Source organism: Polypterus senegalus, chromosome 2, assembly GCF_016835505.1.
Source record: "Polypterus senegalus isolate Bchr_013 chromosome 2, ASM1683550v1, whole genome shotgun sequence".
Taxonomy (NCBI): domain Eukaryota; kingdom Metazoa; phylum Chordata; class Cladistia; order Polypteriformes; family Polypteridae; genus Polypterus; species Polypterus senegalus.
The window spans coordinates 133,833,525-133,852,463 of record NC_053155.1 but is presented as its reverse complement, the minus strand read 5'-3'; the positions used below and the strand labels follow the sequence as shown (position 1 = coordinate 133,852,463).

General features: G+C 39.3%; 2 protein-coding genes across 6 annotated transcripts in view; one reads left to right on the top strand and one right to left on the bottom strand.

The window, feature by feature from the left end:
• Nucleotides 1-16,857, bottom strand: part of tmco3 (transmembrane and coiled-coil domains 3) — a 108,706-nt gene extending 91,849 nt beyond the window's left edge. The window contains exon 1 of one of the 2 annotated variants that reach the window (XM_039744652.1): nt 16,448-16,857. The gene's annotated coding sequence lies outside the window, so the exon portion shown is untranslated. The remainder of the gene's footprint in view (nt 1-16,447) is intronic. The other variant, XM_039744653.1, reaches the window with a different exon arrangement.
• Nucleotides 16,113-18,939, top strand: part of dcun1d2b (DCN1, defective in cullin neddylation 1, domain containing 2b) — a 128,992-nt gene continuing 126,165 nt past the window's right edge. For 3 of the 4 annotated variants that reach the window (XR_005632610.1, XM_039744654.1, XM_039744655.1), the window contains exon 1: nt 17,161-17,215. Coding sequence is in view for 2 of the 4 variants with exons in the window: in XM_039744654.1 (XP_039600588.1) it covers nt 17,213-17,215 (3 nt within the window). In the remaining 2 variants the exon portion in view is untranslated. Of the gene's footprint in view, nt 16,207-17,160; nt 17,216-18,939 lie in introns of those variants that run through there. The other variant, XM_039744656.1, reaches the window with a different exon arrangement.

Genomic DNA, 18,939 nt, shown 5'->3' with positions numbered 1-18,939 from the left:
TGGGGCAAGTTGCACTGGTGCATTTGTGTCTCCCATAAAAGCAGCTTCACTTGAAATCACTTTGTGATTTTGCATGGGTAAAAACGTATGCTGAAGTGTCAGATTCTTCTTTAACTCTTCTGCATTGCATTCAGGTCTTTCAGGTTATCCTGATGTTTTGTCTCATAGTGCCGTCTTAGATTAAATTCTGTAATTACAGCCACATTAGCTCCACAAATGAGACACACGGGTTTACCGGCAATGTCAGTAAACATAAACTTAGCCTCCCATCGGTTTTTAAAGGCTCTATTTTCAGAATCTTTGGCATCGTGTGGGCTAGCTTCGCAATAACTTACAGCATCATAAGCTAGACTTGATTAACGCGGTAAGTGTTCGGCAAGGCAGCTGAAGCGCTGCATTATGGGATCTGTAGTTTATTGTGTTACCAGCGCTTCATATCCCCGGGCCATTAATAACAATAATATATAAAATGATCTCGCAGGCCGGATATAATTACACGCCGGGCCAGATGTGGCCCGAGGGCCTTGAGTTTGACACATATGGACTAAATAGAACTTGAAAAGATATGTTTTTTCGAATGTGATCGCGCAATTCAGATTGAGGTGACACGCACTACATCGAGCCCGTGTGCTATTGTGGTTTTGCCTGCGTGCCTCAATAAGTCACCCTCCCCTCGCTCTTACTTTTTTACCGTTCATCTAATGAATACACTGAGTATGGCTTTACCAAAACAATTATTGATGGCGAATCGATTATTCATAAAGCTTCAATTGGTGATCTGTTTTTCTGTGTTAACCTCATATTTTTTCATACTTCTTCTCAAACCAAGGGTGTGCGAGGGTAAAATGAATCGGGAAGTGCTGATCAATGTAATCGGTGTACCATGAAATCATGCGTTGACAGAAGTTCCCCGTTCCTTGTATTGCAAAGTGTGATTAAATGTGTGATTTTTTAACGCGTTGTGGAGCATATGCATCGAAGCTTCTCAGCTGTGCTTGTGCTAAGAAAAGGAAACATTTTAAAAATAACATAACACGATTGTCAATGTAACCTTTTGTAAGTAGTGCCTGGAGGATTCAGTGTGGAGAAACTGTAGAGACAGCGTATGTATTAACTTGTGGATTTTTCTGTGAGTAGTTGGTGGCAGCGTCACAAAGTCGCTTCTGCAACACTGCGTGCGTTAGCTGCGGAGCTCAGCTCAGGGTGAAATGAGGTGAATGGGAGGGGAGATGATGACGTGACTCCCCCACCCGCCTTAACTGTCAATCCCCCACAAACACAGTCTCTCAGAATTTGCATAAGTACAGCCCTTCACGTGCAATTTTAACTTAGTTACAAAGTGATCAAAACTCTCGTTTATATCCTGCGTCCTTTCATTAAACTTGTATCCCGCATTACCCGTGGGCATGACAAACGCCAGCGGCAGCCTGTCTATGAACTTAAACTTTAGGTTTACACCTTGCTTTGTTTCCGAAGTAGCAGCACTCATGAATATGGTTGTATATGTCACTCGCTCGCTTCTTATTGTTTCGCTGCCTTCTCAATTATATAATGCATGTTTTCTTCAGCGCTTTTTTGAGCTCTTCCTGGTTTTCTACACACTGCATTGACAGTCAGTTCAGTTGATTACGTGGGAGGCGTGATGATGTCACACGAAACTTCGCCCCCACGGCTTTCGAGCTCAACTCCATTACTGTAAATGGAGAAAAACAGCTTCTAGTTATGACCATTACGCATAGAATTATGAAATGAAACCTGCCCAACTTTTGTAAGGAAGCTGTAAGGAATGAGCCTTCCAAATTTCAGCCTTCTACCTACACGGGAACTTGGAGAATTAGTGATGAGTCAGTGAGTGAGTGAGTGAGGTCTTTTCCTTTTATTAGTATAGATAGATTAGATTAGTATAGCCCATATAAGGTAAATATTCGCGGGTGAAGGACTGCGCTAAGCATATTCATAAGTAAAAATATCTGAATCACAAACTTATGTTAATTATATTTTGTCTATGAATACTTATTAAATAATTCCAAATAGTCTATCCGCTTCCTTTCATAGCTTCTCCGATGGTTCTGCTGCTTCCAAGCATGTATTTTCATTTTAAAGCATTTAACCAATCACATTGCAGCCATCATTTGTTGCCAGGCAGAGAGGACTTTACAATCCGTTGTGCAGGCACTCTAACACAGAATAAATACAAATTAACCTGTTGCTTCAACCAATCAGATTTTGACTTGGTGTCAGTACGGCCCTCTAGCAGGCGTATGGCGACGTCACCATATTCAGACCCATTGATTGGATAGAAGCAGCAGGTTCGATGGCGATAGAAAGGGAGTGTGTGTGTATATATATATATATATATATACACACACACTGCTCAAAATAATTAAAGGAACACTTTTTAATCAGAGTATAGCATAAAGTCAATGAAACTTATGGGATATTAATCTGGTCAGTTAAGTAGCAGAGGGGGTTGTTAATCAGTTTCAGCTGCTGTGGTGTTAATGAAATTAACAACAGATGCACTAGAGGGGCAACAATGAGATGACCCCCAAAACAGGAATGGTTTAACAGGTGGAGGCCACTGACATTTTTCCCTCCTCATCTTTTCTGACTGTTTCTTCACTAGTTTTGCATTTGGCCACAGTCAGTGTCACTACTGGTAGCATGAGGCGATACCTGGACCCTACAGAGGTTGCACAGGTAGTCCAACTTCTCCAGGATGGCACATCAATACGTGTCATTGCCAGAAGGTTTGCTGTGTCTCCCTGCACAGTCTCAAGGGCATGGAGGAGATTCTAGGAGACAAGCAGTTACTCTAGGAGAGCTGGAGAGGGCCATAGAAGGTCCATAACCCATCAGCAGGACCAGTATCTGCTCCTTTGGGCAAGGAGGAACAGGATGAGCACTGCCAGAGCCCTACAAAATGACCTCCAGCAGGCCACTGGTGTGAATGTCTCTGACCAAACAACCAGAAAGACTTCATGAGGGTGACCCAAGGGCCCCATGTCCTCTAATGGGCCCTGAGCTCACTGCCCAGCAGCATGCAGCTCGATTGGCATTCGCCATAGAATACCAGAATTGGCAGATGCACCACTGGTGCCCTGTGCTTTTTACAGATGAGAGCAAGTTCACCCTGAGCACATGACAGAAGTGAAAGGGTCTGGAGAAGCCATGGAGAACATTATGCTGCCAGTAACATCATTCAGCATGAGCAGTTTAGTGGTGGGTTAATGATTGTCTGGGGAGGCATATCCATGGAGGGTCACACAGACCGCTACAGGCTTGACAAAGGCACCTTGGCTGCCATTAGGTATCAGGATGAAATCCTTGGACCCATTGTCAGACCCTATGCTGGTACAGTGGCTCCTGGTGCACGACAATTCCTGGCCTCATGTGGGGAGAGTATGCAGGCAGTTCCTGGAGGATGAAGGAATTGATACCATTGACTGGCCACCACACTTTCCTGACCTAAATTCAATAGAACACCTCTGGGACATTATGTTTTGGTCCATCCAATGCCACCAGGTTGCACCTCAGACTGTCCAGGAGCTCAGTGATGCCCTGGTCCAGATCTGGGAGGAGATCCCCCACAACACCATCTGTCATCTCATTAGAAGCATGCACCGATGTTGTCAGGCATGTATACAAGAACACAGGGGCCATACAAAGTGCTGCGTACAATTTTGAGTTGCTGCAATTAAATTTTGGCAAAATGGACTAGCCTGCCACATAATTTTTTCAATCTGATTTTTGGGGCGTCTTTGAATTCAGGGCTCTGTAGGTTGATCATTTTCATTTCCATCAAACGATGTGGCCTCCTTTCGTTCCTAACACATTACCCAGTCTATATCAGTATAGATATCCAGGAGGATTTCTTTTTCCCATTGAGATCTGATGTGTTTTCAAAGTGTTCCTTTAATTTTTTTGAGCAGTTCACATATATATATATATATATATATATATACATATATATATATATATATATATATATATATATATACATATACATATATATATATATATACATATATATACATATACATATATATACATATACATATATATATATATATATATATATATATATATATATATATATATACATATATATATATATATATATATATATATACATATATATATATATATATATATATATATATATATATATATATATATATATGTGTGTGTATATATATATATGTATGTATATGTGTATATGTATATATATGTTTATATGTATATGTGTATATGTATATATATGTTTATATGTGTGTGTGTGTGTATATATATATATATATATATATACACACACACAACATACATACAAACCGGATTCCAGAAAAGTTCATACATTCAAGTTCAGACACTAAACAAATTGTGAATAAAAACTGAATGCAATGATGTGGAGATGGCAAATGTCAATATTTTATTTGTAATAGAACGTAGATGACAGATCAAACGTTTAATCCGGGTAAATTTATCATTTTAAAGGAAAAATATGTTGATTCAAAATTTCACAGTGTCAACAAATCCCAAAAAAGTTGGGACAAGTAGCAATAAGAGGCTGGAAAAAGTAAATTTGAGCATAACGAAGAGCTGGAAGACCAATAAACACTAATTAGGTCAATTGGCAACATGATTGGTATAAAAAGAGCTTCTCAGAGTGGCAGTGTCTCTCAGAAGCCAAGATGGGTAGAGGATCACCAGTTCCCACAACGTTGCGCAGAAAGATAGTGGAGCAATTTCAGAAAGGTGTTACCCAGCGAAAAATTGCAAAGACTTTGCATCTATCATCATCAACTGTGCATAACATCATCCAAGATTCAGAGAATCTGGAACAATCTCTGTGCGTAAGGGTCAAGGCCGTAAAACCATACTGGATGCCCGTGATCTCCGGCCCTTAAATGACACTGCACCACAAACAGGAATGCTACTGTAAAGGAAATCACAGAATGGGCTCAGGAATACTTCCAGAAACCATTGTCAGTGAACACAATCCACCGTGCCATCCGCCGTTGCCAGCTGAAACTCTACAGTGCAAAGAAGAAGCCATTTCTAAGCAAGATCCACAAGCTCAGGCGTTGTCACTGGGCCAGGGATCATTTAAAATGGAGTGTGGCAAAATGGAAGACTGTTCTGTGGTCAGACGAGTCACGATTCGAAGTTCATTTTGGAAATCTGGGACGCCATGTCATCCAGACCAAAGAGGACAAGGACAACCCAAGTTGTTATCAACGCCAGTTCAGAAGCCTGCATCTCTGATGGTATGGGGTTGCATGAGTGCGTGTGGCATGGGCAGCTTGCATGTCTGGAAAGGCACCATCAATGCAGAAAAATATATTCAGGTTCTAGAACAACATATGCTCCCATCCAGACATCATCTCTTTCAGGGAAGACCCTGCATTTTTCAACAAGATAATGCCAGACCACATTCTGCATCAATCACAACATCATGGCTGCGTAGGAGAAGGATCCGGTACTGAAATGGCCAGTCTGCAGTCCAGATCTTTCACCTATAGAGAACATTTGGTGCATCATAAAGAGGAAGGTGCGACAAAGAAGGCCCAAGACGATTGAACAGTTAGAGGCCTGTATTAGACAAGAATGGGAGAGCATTCCTATTTCTAAACTTGAGAAACTGGTCTCCTCGGTCCCCAGACGGCTGTTGAGTGTTGTAAGAAGAAGGGGAGATGCCACACAGTGGTGAAAATGGCCTTGTCCCAACTTTTTGGGATTTGTTGACACCATGAAATTCTGAATCAACATATTTTTCCCTTAAAATGATACATTTTCTCAGTTTAAACTTTTGTTTCATGATTTATGTTCTATTCTGAATAAAATATTAGAAGTTGGCGCCTCCACATCATTGCATTCAGTTATTATTCACGATTTGTATAGTGTCCCAACTTTTTTGGAATCCGGTTTGTGTATATATATATATATATATATATATATATATATATATATATATGACAGCAACACTCATAACAGTGACAAAACAATTACATTGACAATCATGTTACGTTATTTTCAAAATGATTCCTTTTCTTTTTCATTACTTCTTTAACGCACTACTTCTCCGCTGCGAAGTGCGGGTATTTTGCTAGTCCCTCATTAAAGTTGCAGCTGCACAAGATTTCAAGCCTGATATTGATGAACTGGTTACTAACAAGAGATGAAATGTGTTAGAACAAAAGAAATAGATCTCAGACTGTAAGACTCCCAAGGACCTAGCTAAGAGGCTAAAACTCTGATGAGCAGTGCCTGGTTGTCTCCACACATACCGCTTAGCAAAGTTCTATCTTTGTCTCATCAGACCCGAAAATCTTATTTCTCACCATCTCAGAGTCCTTCAGGTGTCTTTTAGAAAACTCCATATGGGCTGTCATGTGTCTTGCCTCTCCTCAGTGTGTGGAGACAACCAGGCACTGCTCATCACTTGTCCAATACAGTCCCCACAGTGAAGCATGGCGGTGGCAGCATCATGCTGTGGGGGTGGTTTTCAGCTGCAGGGACAAGACGACAGGTTGCAATCGAGGGAAACATGAATGCGGCCAAGTACAGGGTTATCCTGGACAAAAACCTTCTCCAGAGTGCTAAGGACCTCAGACTGGGCCGAAGGTTTACCTTCCAACAAGACAATGACCCTAAGCACAAAGCTAAAATAACGAAGGAGTGGCTTCACAACAACTCTGTGACTGTTCTTGAATGGCCCAGCCAGAGCCCTGACTTAAACCCAATTGAGCATCTCTGGAGAGACCTAAAAATGGCTGTCCACCAACGTTTACCATCCAACCTGACATAACTGGAGAGGATCTGCAAGGAGGAATGGCAGAGGATCACAGTGAACACAATCCACCGTGCCATCCGCCGTTGCCAGCTGAAACTCTACAGTGCAAAGAAGAAGCCATTTCTAAGCAAGATCCACAAGCTCAGGCGTTATCACTGGGCAACGGATCATTTAAAATGGAGTGTGGCAAAATGGAAGACTGTTCTGTGGTCAGACGAGTCACGATTCGAAGTTCATTTTGGAAATCTGGGACGCCATGTCATCCAGACCAAAGAGGACAAGGACAACCCCAAATCCAGGTGTGAAAAACTTGTTGCATCTTTCCCAAGAAGAGTCATGGCTGTATTAGCTCAAAAGGGTGCTTCTACTAAATACTGAGGAAAGGGTCTGAATACTTAGGACCATGCGATATTTCAGTTTTTCTTTTTTAATAAATCTGCAACAATTTCAAAAATTCCTTTTTTGTCTGTCAATATGGGGTGCTGTGTGTACATTAATGAGGGAAAAAATTAATTTAAATGATTTTAGCAAATGGCTGCAATATAACAAAGAGTGAAAAATTGAAGGGGGTCTGAATACTTTCCGTACCCACTGTATATATACATACAGTTGTTTAAGCATTAGGTGTGTTCTGTGTGCAATGATCCTTGTAGCACTCACTGTGGTTCCTGTTAAAGTGACCCTATCTGCCGTTCTTATATTTGCTCATATTTGGACCTGCACCCATACTGCAACAGTGCAGAAACCCTTGCAGCACACACTGTGTCCTGCGCAAAAGTTTTGTCACTGAAATGCTGATGGATTTGTTAAAGTGACCCATCTGCCATTCCTTTTTTTGTTCATATCTTGCCCTGCCATAGTACAAGTGTGCATTGAATATCCAACAGGCTCCCACTTTCCCACTCAAAAGTCTTATTCAAAGGTACGTTTAATTTTTTCCAAACATTTTACCGACATGAGTAAAAAAAAGTGTACTGAAAACAACACTGTTCAGTTATTTCATAAAACAGATGCCACAAACTAATGAAGTTGCAGCGTCAACTCCTGATGTGGCAATTTCAGATAAAGACATTGCAGAGGCTGGTCCATCACGGGAAATCTCTTCAGCACACACTCTGACAATTGATAAATCTAAGCACCACTTATCCGGCATAAACAAACAATGGTTTAAAGATTTTGATTGGCTAATGCTCAAAGAAAATGGTATGTGGTGCAAACAAACACCCCCCAAGGAAGGAGTTACCTTGGGTAAATGTGCCATTCACAAGAATTAGAAAAGAAAGCTTGCAGGACCATGAAAAAAGTAAAACGCACATCGAGTCTTCTGCTGACCTTTTAGGAAAGCGTGTACTAGAGCAAACTGAAATCAGTCAAATTGAAAGATCTGTATCTGTGTTAAATAACTTACAGAGAGATGTCTTTGTGGGAGCTTTAAGATCCATGTATTGGTTGGTAAAATACGAGTTGCCACATACAACGTTGTTTGAAAAGGTGTTGGAACACTGTAAAGAAATGGGTTGTTCCTTTTTACATCTCAATGTTGGTAAAAATGCACACTACTCCTCTGAAATAATAATGCAAGAGCTGCTGGATGTCATAGTCTTAGCATCAGAAATAAAGTCTAATATACTGAGAAATATAAAAGCTAAAAATGTTTTCAGTATTCTTTCTGTGTGATGAAACCACAGACATCTCAGTTGTAAAATAATTAATTATTTATATTACATATGTTTTCCAGGTCACTAAAGAGGTCAGAATTAGTTTTGTATCAACCCGCAATATGATTGATGAAAAAAGCGGAGACTATAACCAACACACTGAGTGAGACTATGGAAACTCTAGGACTGAAAACTGCTAATCTGGTTGGACTAGGGTCAGATGGAGTGGCTGTTACGATTGGGAAACAGAGGTGTGGCAAAACTGCTTAAAGATAAAACATCTGGACTCTTGGTCAACTGCCACTGTGTAAACCACCGATTGGCCCTTGCAAGTGCCCAAGCAGCAGCTGCTGTACTTTATTTAACAAAACTGAATGACATCTTAAGGCAGCTGTTCTATTTCTTCCAAAACTCTTCAGCTAGCATGGCTGGTTTAACAGAAATACAAAATATTCTGAACATTCCCCAGATTAAGTTGAAAATGGCCAGCGACAGTAGATGGCCGTCTCATAACTCTGCAGTACAGTCACTACAACAGTGTATGATGAGTGTCATAGCTGCACTTGAAAGAGAGACCACTGAACAAAATGACATCACAGCTGAAGGATTAAGCAGATGTATTAAAACGTACAATTTTGTTTCCTCTCTGATGATGCTTTCAGACGTATTACCTTTGTTGTCCAACTTATCTATGGCTTGGCAAAGACAAGATGTCGATCTTACCGAAATTGAGCCAATTTTGCTCACCACAAAATTGTCCATCGTGGAGTTGAAAGACACTAGTGGGAGATATTTTCAAAGCCTTCATCATTGTCTGGCAGAAGAATGGTCAGATCTCTGCATTGTTTATACACAGAGTGATGTAATGTCATTCAAAACTGCAATATATGACAAATACCTAGAGACAGTTGTCAAGCACCTAGATGCAAGATTCCCCGATATGCCAATTATTTCCAGTGTGAGACGAGCCCCGGACACAGATAGACGGACAATGTTTGGTCACCCAACACATACATATTTATTTACACTATTTACAGTTTAGTTTGTGCACAACCCAGTGCCTCTGCACCAATCCCCAAAAGTCCAGGCCTCTCTCTCCAGTGCCTTTCTTCAGGCCGCCTCCACTCCTTTCTCGCAAGACTCACATCCACTCCCACCCGACTCCAGTCATCGAATGAAGGGAGGTGGCCCCTTTTATAATCACCCGGATGTGCTCCAGGTGTTTCCCGGCAGTCTTCCACCAACACGCCCCAGTGTGGCGGAAGTGCAAGGCTGTATCCCCGGAAGCACTCCGGGTGTCCCTGCTCTTCTTCCCCCCAGCACTTCCTGGTGTGGTGGAAGTGCTGAGGTCCAGGGCTTTCCAGGCACCGGGGCACCCCCTGGCGGTGACCACATGCCCTCACAGGGTTGAGCTTCAAAGCTCTGTACCCGTGGTCCCCATAACAACCAGGGTGGCTGCCCCCACGTGGTCTGAGATGAGTGCACGCCCTCTTCTGGTCCTCCAAAGCGTCCCGGCCGGGTCGTCGATCCAGGCATCTGCCACACCAGCTTTTCAAACGTTTTCAATGCAGAAACTCACAATTCAAGTGAGTCTGCTGAAATTCTTTTTGATCATACTCCAAAAATGGTAGCCCTCCAATTTTAAAATTTGAAAGTAGCAGGCAAGAATGGACAGTTATGTCAAAAATGATTAGAAGTCAATCATACAAAGACTTTATTACTTTTACTAAAAATAGCAACGACATCAGAGCTCAAAGAGTCTTCCACATTTAGCCAAACTACCTCATATTGGGCCAGGGAGCACAGCTGAATGTGAAAGGGGGTTTTCTGCCCCTAAAAGGATCAAGACATGTTTGAGAAATAGCATGCAAAATAATCTCATGCTGATCTCCTTGGAGGGCCCAGATCCTGGGGACTTTGATAATGAGAAAGCTGTAAACAACTGGGCCTCTAGGAAGAAAAGAAGAATAAATATTTAACTGAAGACACCTTCTGCATATGCAAGTTGGCTTTGAATAATTTTTTAAAATTTTTCTTCATTAGGTTTCCCATACTTTTTTTCCATTGTTTTCACTTTTCTTCCCAACAGTGACAATACTTGTGCCTCTTGGTTTATGTCATAACAATTTTTATTTAAAATTTTTTTTTAGGGTTGCAGGATCCTGAATTGGATACTTCTTAAATTTAATAAAAATATTCTGGCACAAGTGTCAAACCTTAAAAAAGGAAGTCATATTGAGCATTGGAAAATAATTAATAATAATTAACTAATAAAATAAGTGCACATTTAAATTTTCCCCACCACCAAATTTCCCCGTCCCACCCGGCTACTTTTTCATGTCACCCGGCTGAAAAAAATTCTCGGAAGAACACTGAAACTAATACCTGAAGTGGACCGGTATTCACACCCAGACCCCTAAACGCAAATGTTTAAGAAGTGTTCAAACCACAATACTAGAAGTTATATTGTCCAACTTCAACAACTACAAAAAACAACCCCCAAATTAAAGGGTTCAATTCATTGCATTACCTAAAGGTACTTTCTTTAAATAACATTACTGTTTATAGTACTAGGGTGTTGTACCGTGTTAGCCATTATGAATGTAGAGAAGAGCCAAGCAAAATGACACCTTTTATTGGCTAACTAAAAAGATTACAATATGCAAGCTTTCGAGGCAACTCAGGCAAGATGTAATACAGAAACTGAAGTTTCCTGTGTTTATATCCACACACTAGGACAAGAAACAACAATGGTAAATCTTTAAAGGAAAAATGGCAGCCATGGACACTGTGAGAGGGACTTTAAAGTCACAGTGCTTATGGGCAACTTCAAAACACAGCAAGAGAGAAAAGAATGGGAAGTTAAGCTCATGTTAAAATTTAATACATTACAGAATGGCTTGAATAGAGACAAGAGTTTTATATCCAGGTATGTGGACTGTTTGCATCTCTCAGACTGACACAGATAACCTGTCTACAGACCCATATTGTTTTGAAAAACTCATCACAGACTTCAAAGGACTTTCTTTGTTGGACAGTTATCTTATCCAAAAATCTCTTGACCATACATTGTTCTTCTCTCTCTTGTTAAATTAATCTTAGCCTGAGTGAACCTATTAATTTTTTACATTTAAAATTTTTTCCTTTAAAGATTTACCATTGCTGTTTCTTGTCCTTGTGTGTGGATATAAACACAGGAAACTTCAGTTTCTGTATTACATCTTGCCTAAAGAAGGGGCCTGAGTTGCCTCGAAAGCTTGCATATTGTAATCTTTTTAGTTAGCCAATAAAATGTGTCATTTTGCTTGACTCTTCTCTACATTGCTGTTTATAAGTTAAAATACATGATTTAGTGCTACAATTTTATGTTTCGACTATAGCTTTAGAAGCTTGAACAAACAACTGATGGAAAACATGAAAAGTAATGCTTGAGTGAACAACAAAAACAAATGAAAATTGCAAAAAAAATAATAATAATAATAATATCTCGGATTAACAACTCTTCTGGCTCAACTATCCGCAACTGGCTTCACGCTATTCAATTAGTAAAGACCTGGTTGGAGATTGCAGTTTTCCTGTGTACAGCTTTCCTTGTGCTTTTTTACTTCATTCTGTGCTCCAGTGTGGTGTGTGTACCAGTTCACTCACCAACTCTTTTTTTCCCTTTTTAATGCTTTTGTTTAAATAGCAGTCTCAAATAGGATTGGGTGTGGTGGTGTTTGGTATATGTTCTTATATAGCTTAAAATCAGTTGTTTTTGTTGGATTTCTTTGGCTATATTTCCTTTTCTTGTTATCAATAAAAATTTGATCATAAAAAATTACAATAATAATAACAGTAAAAACGTCCAAAATTCCCATTATTTTTTACTGATTACCAGTTTCAATTCAAAAGAATACCATTTCCTCTAAAACTGAGTTTTGTAGTGAACATAAAAAAAACACCAGTCACTAGGAAAACAAGAATTGATTAATGTCAGGAATGTTTTAGTCATGTGCAATTCTATGTAGTATATTCACGAGAATATTGTATACAAAAAGTATCAAGTTAGTTACATAGTACTTCTGATACATCCAATTAACTAACTCAACCATAACTGAGGCCTATTGCCTTTGGAAATTTGTAAAACTGTTATCTTTTATACATTTATTTTTTATTGTAAATAGTGGAAATGTAAGCATAAATCAAATTCTCAAGTAGAGGATCTGTTCGAAACTTTTTTAAAACCTGGAAGGATCTAATCAATAACACTTTAGAATAAGCACTTAAACTGGGGGAAAAGATTTTCTCACCCTTTTTTCTACTCTTAAAAGGTTTACTCTGGGTGTTAACCTTGCTCCCTTTGTCATGGGTGGGGGTTGATTTGAACTTAGTTTTGTCAAGTTTGACTTGCTTGTATGAAATGTTACTTTCTTTTAATAAATTCAATAAAATGCTAAAAAAAGAAAGAAAAAAGATATATGAGCATAAATTAATTTTACCACTCTTGAGAAGTTCTGTATATATTTATAATAATAAAAGGCAAAGCCCTCACTCATTGACTGACTGACTGACTGACTGACTCATCACTAATTCTCCAACTTCCCGTGTAGATAGAAGGCTGAAATTTGGCAGGCTTATTCCTTACAGCTTACATACAAAAGTTAAGCAGGTTTCATTTCGAAATTCTACACATAATGATCGCTAACGGTCGACAACATCCGCCTTGTTGAACTTTCTTATTTACAGCCCCATCTTCACGAAATTTGGTAGGCGGCTTCCCTGCGCTAACCGAAACCGATGTACGTATTTATTTCGGTGGTAGGACGCCACTGTCGCCCACCATATTGAACTTTCCAACGTCACTAATTCTCCAATTTCCCGTGTAGGTAGAAGGCTAACTCCATCTTCACGAAATTTGGTAGGCGGCTTCCCTGCGCTAACCAAAACCGATGTACGTACTTATTTCGGTGGTATGATCCCACTGTCGGCCACCATATTGAACTTTTCAACGGCCTTTGTTACTTATAGGCCCATCTTCAAGAAATTTGGTACGCGGGTTCCCAACACTAACTGAATCCTACTTATGTACATATATACATCCATAGCCTGCAGCTCAGTCACCGTGTGAGGCGGCGTTGGGTCCCCATCCCAACGCCTCCCACGTTGTTCGCTGCCTGCCTATATAAGGCCGTCCGTCACTACGGTCTCTACATTCCCTTCCTTGCTTCGCCACGGGATTCACATCTCCCTGCGGATAACTACAGCCTTTTTATTTAATCCACGGCTTCTCCGCTGTTTTATTGTTTGTTTATTACGATTATAGTTATTGTGTAGGTATTTTAGACTTATTTTACATTGTTCAGGTACCCCTTTCCTTTATCATTCCAACCGTACCCCCATTAACATCTCTATCGAGGTGATCACCATTGATCAAAGAACTGTCACTTTCCGAGTGGTTTCCATGCCCGGAGATGGCACCTACCTTTTCCATTCTCTTTGTTACATATTGCACAGCCATATCAGGCTCACTCTTGATATCCGGAGGAACATTGTGTCTTATGTATTGAATGACTGGGACAGGTTCAAGGTGTGGACTGATGACGGTACAGGAGATAATTATACTACACAGGAGCACTATAAGAGTGAAATGCTTAAGCCCTTCACCTATGGTTCTGCATGTGAGTTGATGGCTGCTGCTGAATTGTTCGGTTGTAGCTTTCAAGTGTACCGAAATGGCCAAATATTTTACACCTTTTGACAACCGCCAATGCCACTTAAACATCTTAGATTCACAGGTGACGATTTCAGTAGTGGACACTTTGATGTTTATCAGTGTTTAGACTCTCAAAAGCTGGATGTGAAGTTATCGATGAAACCGGTTGTATGCTTACAATGCTTGACAGATGCCGAATGTCACTTCAACACAAGTTCTGCAAATACCGTCGTAATGGAAACAAACCATGAAACTCAAACCGATTATGACAGCAGCTATCCAATCAGTGAGATTTGAAACAAGATTACTGTTCACATGGCCAACTGTACATTGCATGCTCAAGAGTAAGCTCAGCGCACAGCTTGGTCATATTACAACCGGAGGGCCAAACTCACAATGTGGTATACAAAGAGATCCTTAACAAATAATTATTGGTATATTTTCCCTCAGTTTAAAAAGGTTTAATTTTCTTCTTAATAAAAATTTTAAGGCTGTACTTCGCCGCTGCGAAGCGCGGGTATTTTGCTAGTTTATCAATAAATTAAAGGATTAGTATAATTGTAAGTTTTTCTTTACTATGTTTCAAGTTTTTTATTTTGTCATGTTTACACATGAAAATGTTAAATTTGCCTTCCCAGCTGCATCCAACAAACAGAAATGAAATAAAACAAAGATGAAACAAGATTGATTACAATTTGCACAGAAATTCTAAAATATATCATTTGTAAGACAGATTATTTGCTATCTACTTCTAGCAGTTTGAAAATGTGTTTTTACATAAAATGGTTATATGATAAATACGAAACTTTTTACTTCTGAAAAGTTTTATCACATCCAATATTCTTTTTTAGAAAAATGTATGGCTATGGGAATTTCTGGAAATATTTGAATGTGTTTTTAATGTGACTATCATTACTGATTTACTGAAGTTTCCGTGTGTAATGGGTGTCTGTCATCAGTTAGAATGATTTCCAGTTTTTTTGATATTATCCTCTGACACACAACAAGTTTGCCTGCATTCTTTAATGCTGCCTAGGCTCTGCCAAGCTTTTCAGCAGAGTAGCATATATACCTGGCTACAAAATGAAAGACAGCTGTAAAGTCATTATATCAATGTTTAAGGAATCTTCATCTTATTAGTAGATTCACATGTAGTTTACTGGTATAACCAGTTAGGATAGGATTTATCGGTGCCAGAGAGAACAGCCATTCATACCAGTTTGAAAAGAGCACAGGATAAAGTTCAGTCCATGAAAATGCAAATGAGAACAATGCACTTACTGACTGAGGTTGCTTAATTTAGGAAACGCAGCAATAGGCACATTATTTAGCTTCGTTACCTGTGAAAATGTGGAGTATTCTTGCAATGCAAGCTCAAAACACCCCTCTTATAAATATGCTATTGCCCTTACCGGTATTTGTGACATAGAGTATTACGCCCGGTATGTTTAAGGGAGCCACTATGCACACCTAGGACGAGAAAATCCGCAAACCATAGAGCATGAAAGCCACTGCCAAACGTAGAATAGGTTATATTGGCGATAGATAGATATATGCACGGCGATATACACTTTTAATGTACAAAAGCACAAAAAAAGTTATGTCTTCCTAGATCATTCCCTAGAGTGAAGGCGTGGCCAACACCCACATTTTAAGCCTCCCTTTAAGAATAAACGCTCCATTGTGAGATCTTCAGCAGTACAGCCATGAAACTTCTAAAAATGGGGGAAAGCACGCCACCGATGCAAAACCCATACACACCAAATCTGAGCATGGTCTTAAAATGTAGAGTTATCCCAAATACAAAAGTTTTAAATTTCACCTACCACGCCCCCAATTCCAGCTTAACGTGTTCATGTGTTTGATTAAATTTAATTATTGTGAGAAAAACCTACGAAGTGATTAAGGTATTAAGAAACTGCTGAAACAATTTAAAAATCGGATTATTCCAACACGGTACTCTGAATCTAAAGTTCCCAAAGTGGCTTATCTGTAGTGTTGAACTGTCAGCGGACGATGCTAACGTCGATTCATCGTGTGTTCATAACACTACCAAATCGGTAAGTAAAATATCTCGTGAATTTCATAGAGCTTATGGAACCAGAATCTGTTCCATATCTGTCTAGCTACCACTTTCTTCGGGACCTGCCTAAACACTCCCCGGTTCCTCATGTCTAATCAGTAAAATAATGTATTTGAGGAAAAACGACAAACTACACCCAACCTCTCCCATTTTGTAAGAGTTAAAAATAATCTCCGTTGATGCCGTGGAAAAAAAATACATCCGGCTACAGTACTCACCTACCTGGACCGAGGCGCTGTGAAGTTGTCAACACAGAACTTTCATTCATGCCTTCCACAGCAGGACAAACATCTTAGTAACAGCCTACAGTGCACGTCAACTCCTGCGTCCTTCACGCGTTGAAATGTCAACAAAGTGCGCCGTCTCCTGCTTGGCTTGCTTCAAATGTACAGCATGACAAATCCGGCTCACTGCAGTTCATGACGCATTTAAAGATTTTCCCGTGTGCGTATTTTTTTCGAAAGGCTACACTTTGAATCCTGTAAGCGAGAGTGTGCATTATCGTTTTTTTAAGTGACTTTATTTCATATTATTCACCGTAGGTTTTAAAGAGCATCGCTGTATGGCCACAACTATCCAATCACTAGCAAGACAGGGCTAAAATTCCCAGAAATGTAATGTGTACAAGAACACGAAAAGAGGCAAGTAACCCAGTTTTAACGATTAGGAACATGGGAAATGTAGTTTAGACAGAAAGTTAAATACATATTAAATATGTTTTTTATTATATAAGCTTTAAAAAGTAGTTTCGGAAAAAGGAACCTCGTGTAAACTGATCGATAATTCATTTCAGTTTATAGTGTAGTCTGATATTTTGAAACCGTCCCGCGGCAGCTCTGTAGTTTAAAGAAAACTACAAAACCCAAGCTAGCATTCTCTTTTTACGCGTGCTCTCCGACAGTAGAGCGCAAGCCCCAGGGATTGAGGCGCATGCGCACTTGATTAACAGTGGCAGTGAAGTTGGTCAAACAGCTGGTGATAAAATGGTAGGTGAGATAAAAAACAAACAATATAAATGAATAAATATATACATATACCCTCAGAGCGTGAGAAAGATTCGAATGTATTTGCGGAGAGTGCAGAAAAATAGTAAAGAAGGTGTCTTTATCTATTTTTTTTCTTTACCCTGGCGGCTTTGACAGTCCATTTGCAGCAATGTTAACCAGCTAGATGGAGCAGTGAGGGAAGGTCAGAGAGGGTTTGTTGGTATTTTGAGAGCTGACACAAGCAGTTGCTGTGCGGATCTCTATTCCCTTTTTGGAACTGGAGTTGTGCGGTGTTCTGGTAGCGTAATAGAACAAGATGATCTCGAGTGTTCATTGAATGATGAAGGATCGATGAAAGTCGACAGTGGGAGACAAGGTCCTGAAGTGTCACCAGGGTTTTGTCGATTATTTTTTGTGATTAGGGACCACACGTTTATGGTTTAATTTTTTTTTCTAAACCATGACAAGCGTTTATTGAGACATTAGTAGTTAGTAGGTTTGGGTGCTGAAGAATGTTTTGGATTATGATCATCTAGAGCTAGTAATTTGTGGCAGTCAGCCTTTCAGAATTCTTTTAGCTTGCACAGTATTTCTTAACAAGGGTGTATGTCCGTCTGATATTTTTTTAACTTTTACACTTTGTTGCTATAACAAGGTGACGTGATAGCGTAAATAATGACAGTAGAAGTTGTGTGTGCAATTCAAGTGTCTGTATGTCGGTTACTTTAGCTTTTATGTCACTTTACTGAACCTGTGCAGTTCTTCACTGATGTCTCTCGTTAGTTGAGAATTCAAAGATGATTAATTTCACACTTATATATATATATTTTTTATTTCACTTCATTAATCAAAAATACCTCACCATGCTGCATCTGTCTGACATGCTAAAACCTGAATTTTGATCTGTTGCTCACACCTATTTTTAACCTCTGTTGTTTCTTTTTAATGTCAAGTTCACTGTAAGTAATAGTAAAAACTTGTGCTGGCTAACTTAAATGACCTTTCAATAGATAACATTTAAAATGTTGTATTAAAATGGGAACTAATAATTTTGATTGGCCTACCTTTTCAAAAGTTTTATACTTCTTTGACATTCCATGAAAAGCAAGTTAGTATTTGTAGTATTGTGGTATTGTTTTGGTTTTAATATGGATATAATTATAATTTATCAGCTGCTTTCTCTGGGTTTGATTGTGAGTGCAAGGAATGAAAGGTTGGATCTGTTATAGGATGACATGTCATCCATATTCTAACTTGCTGTTTGAATTTAAAAAAAAAGAAAGAAAGAAAAAGTTCTGATTTTGGGCCTTCTAGTCTGTTCTGCAATCACATACCCAATAGTGGGCAATAAACCATTTGAACATTGTTGGTTTGGACATAGGGTGCTAATATTTTTTAAAGTTCTTCTTACATTTACTTTTTTAATTATTACACATTGAATATGAAAACACATTCCTTTAGTAAAATAACACCTATTATATTATTGATATTTGTTCTGAAATATTTTGAATTACTATCTTTGAAACTGCCACTTCTGACTAAATTAGTATTTTTCATGTTGGAACAGAAAATTAGCATGTTAAGTAAAGCATGGAATTCTAGGACATTAACATTTTAGTTTTGCTAGTATAAATGGCTGTGGGTGTAAAGTTTGCCAAGTATGAATGTGTGTGGGTTTATATAAGTGAGTGCAGCTTTAGTTGGACTTGTGCCCTATACAGGGT